The sequence below is a fragment of the Gossypium hirsutum genome, chromosome A01 (genome assembly GCF_007990345.1).
Source record: "Gossypium hirsutum isolate 1008001.06 chromosome A01, Gossypium_hirsutum_v2.1, whole genome shotgun sequence".
Taxonomy (NCBI): domain Eukaryota; kingdom Viridiplantae; phylum Streptophyta; class Magnoliopsida; order Malvales; family Malvaceae; genus Gossypium; species Gossypium hirsutum.
This window is the reverse complement of record NC_053424.1, coordinates 87,439,027-87,441,889: the sequence shown is the minus strand read 5'-3', so window position 1 is coordinate 87,441,889 and position 2,863 is coordinate 87,439,027. Positions and strand designations below refer to the sequence as shown.

Below are 2,863 nucleotides of genomic sequence, written 5' to 3'. Positions count from 1 at the left end.
GGTGACTTCGTCATAATATCTGGCAGCCTCGCTGCAATCTGGTGGCTTCGCCATATATATATATATCTATTCTGGTAGCCTAGCCACAATATCTGTATCTGGTGACTTCGTCACAATATCTGGCAGCCTCGCTGCAATTTTTGTGGTGTGTAGTGGTTGGGTGGGTTGAGTAGTCTCTCCACATGGTGTAAGGTTGGTACGGGGGTGTATACCGCTAGATTGGGTTGGGATTGCTTTCACATTCTGATTTTGATTCTGTTACCTGATACTGATTCTGATTCTGACTCTAGTTCTGATAATGTTTCTTATTCTGTAATGGGTTAAAGCCCATCTGGTACTGTCTGTTATAGTGGGCTAAGGCCCAATTGATACTAAAACTATAAGTAAGGCTGGGGCCAGACTTTTAATTCTTTTATATGACTGACTGTTACTTTTTATAATAGGGGATTTCACACTGAGTTTTCATAAACTCACCCCGTTTATTAACCTTTCAGGTAATTTCCAGCCTTAGACAGATCGGAGCTGCGAGGGGCTCAGAGGAAGCCACACAGACTGTTTATTTTATAGTTTTGATTATTACTTTTAAATATTTTATGTGGGTTGTAGTAAAGTCGTTGTAATTTTCTGGATTTCAAATTTGAAATTTTACTTATTGTTCTTATAATTGCTAGTATTAGAACATGGTTTTCCAAAGCAACTACTGTTGTTCAAAACATCATGTATCCGCAATTGTTTTTAAATCAAGCTTCCACAACTGCCAAGATTTTTACAAAGTTGTTAAGAATGTTATTCAGCTGAGGTTTCTAACGAGGTTTAAAAAGGGTATAAGTTTTTAATTATTAAGAAGGGGTTTTAATGGAAACATGGTTTTCGAAAAACACTTCAATGTGACATGCCAGATTTAAGCCAAACTTCCAGGCCATATTTGGGGTGTTACAAGAAAGGCATCGGCTTCACCTGTGAGTGAGACTAGGTCACACGATCGTGCAACTGGGAACGACGCACTTTCCCAAGCTATGTTGGGAATTTTTGAAAGGGTCGCTGGGCTTAATATTGGTACTGTGGGCCATGGGTTGGTTACGGAATGACTCCAGTCTAATGGGGCTGAGATTTTTAAGGGTATTGTTGGAGTTGCCCCTAATGTGGCTGAATATTGGATTGAGGCCACAGGACCTCGACTGCACTCTTGAGCAGAAACTAAAAGGTGCAATGCCGTTGCTACAAGATGAGGCCTATCAGTGGTGGCTTACAGTGAAAGAGGGTAATCAGCCTGACCGGTTGACTTGGGGATTTTTCAAGACTGCATTCCAAGGAAAATATGTGGGCGCTATTTATATGGATGCCCAGAGAAGAGAGCTTCTGAATTTGACCCAGGGGGATAAATCTGTGGCTGAATATGAGTCTGAATTTCTGTGATTAAGACGCTATGCACTTGGGGTGGTGGAAATTAAAGATGAGCACTGTGTTCATTTAGAGGATCGCCCAGGGATAGTTTAAGGATTCTGATAGCTCTACAGAGGGAGTGAGATTTTGCTGCTTTGGTCTATAAGGCGAAGATCACTGAGGATGTGAAGCGCGCTAAGCGCTAGAACCGTGAGAAGGAAAACGGTAGGAACAAGAGGGATTTGGAGCCCTGAAGATCATTTCAGAGGCCTAAGAAAAATGCCAGAGTTGGGCCCTCTGTTGCTGCTTTTGGACCGTAGCCTTGTGTGGATTGTAGGAGACACCATCAGGGCGAATGCTGGAAAAGGTTTGGGGCATGCTTGAGGTGCAGATCTATGAAACACCGTATCAGAGATTGTCCACAGAGCCTCGATCAGATGCAAGCTACTGGTATGGGTACTGTTCAGCCGCTGAGAGGTGTTCAGCAGCTACCGAGAGGCCATGGTCGTGGAGCACTGGGCAGAGGTACTGGTCATACTGAGGCGAGGCAGCCGACATTGGTTTATGCTGCACGTCATCGAGAGGGCAGAGGCACCTCAGATGTTATTACGGGTACGTTCTTTATCCATAATGTACCTTATACTGCATTGATTGATGTTGGGTCTATGCATTCTTCTATAGCATGCACTATGTCTGTGACTTTGGGTATAATGGTTGAGAACACTGCGAGTGAGGTTACGGTGTTGAGTCCATTAGGGCAGTCTGTAAGGGTAAATAAACTGTTTAAGGATGTACCTTTGGAGGTCCAAGGAATGATATTTTTGGCAGATTTAATGGAACTCCCTTTTGGAGGATTCGACTTAATACTAGGCATGGACTGGCTAGTGAAGCACCAAGTGGAGTTGGATTGTACTGCTAAACGGGTGGTACTAAAAACTGTGGAGGATGATGAGGTAGTGGAAATCAAGGAACTTCGAAATTATTTGTCAAATATGATTTCTGCACTTAGGGCCGAAAAATTGGTTCGTAAGGGTTGTGAGGCGTATTTAGCCTACATCAGCATTTCTGATTTTAAGGTTTCATCTATTAAAGATATTAGAACAGTTAAGGACTTTCTGGATGTCTTTCCTGATGAGCTACCGGGGTTACCTCCAAACCATGAAGTTGATTTTGGGATTGAGCTCCTACCTGGTACAGCTCTGGTGTCCATTGCCCCTTACCGAATGGCGCCGAAAGAGCTTGTGGAGCTTAAAGCTCAAATTCAAGAGATACTAGATTGAGCATTCATTCGACCTAGTGTCTCCATGGGGAGTACTAAGATGGAACCATGCGTATGTGCATCGATTATCAGAAATTGTATAAATTGACCATTATGAATAAGTACCCACTATCGAGGATAGATGATTTATTCAACCAGTTCTGAGGAGCTTCAGTCTTCTCTAACATTGATCTCCGATCGGGGTACCATTAACTGAGGGTC

General features: G+C 43.0%; 1 protein-coding gene across 1 annotated transcript; it reads left to right on the top strand.

The window, feature by feature from the left end:
• Positions 1-1,068: 1,068 nt before the first annotated feature.
• On the top strand, positions 1,069-2,663 carry LOC121215509 (uncharacterized). Its single transcript, XM_041090222.1, has 3 exons — positions 1,069-1,412; positions 1,721-1,995; positions 2,065-2,663. Exons 1-3 carry the CDS (start codon positions 1,069-1,071, stop codon positions 2,661-2,663), a joined length of 1,218 nt encoding a protein of 405 aa, XP_040946156.1.
• The last annotated feature ends 200 nt before the right edge of the window (positions 2,664-2,863 follow it).

Excerpts from the sequence above, each read along its gene's own strand:
- LOC121215509 (XM_041090222.1), top strand. The coding sequence starts at position 1,069 with ATGGGTTGGTTACGGAATGACTCCAGTCTAATGGGGCTGAGATTTTTA. Across the intron at positions 1,413-1,720 it reads GAATATGAGTCTGAATTTCT|GAGACACCATCAGGGCGAAT; the intron begins GTGATTAAGACG and ends TGTGGATTGTAG. Across the intron at positions 1,996-2,064 it reads CACCTCAGATGTTATTACGG|CATGCACTATGTCTGTGACT; the intron begins GTACGTTCTTTA and ends ATTCTTCTATAG.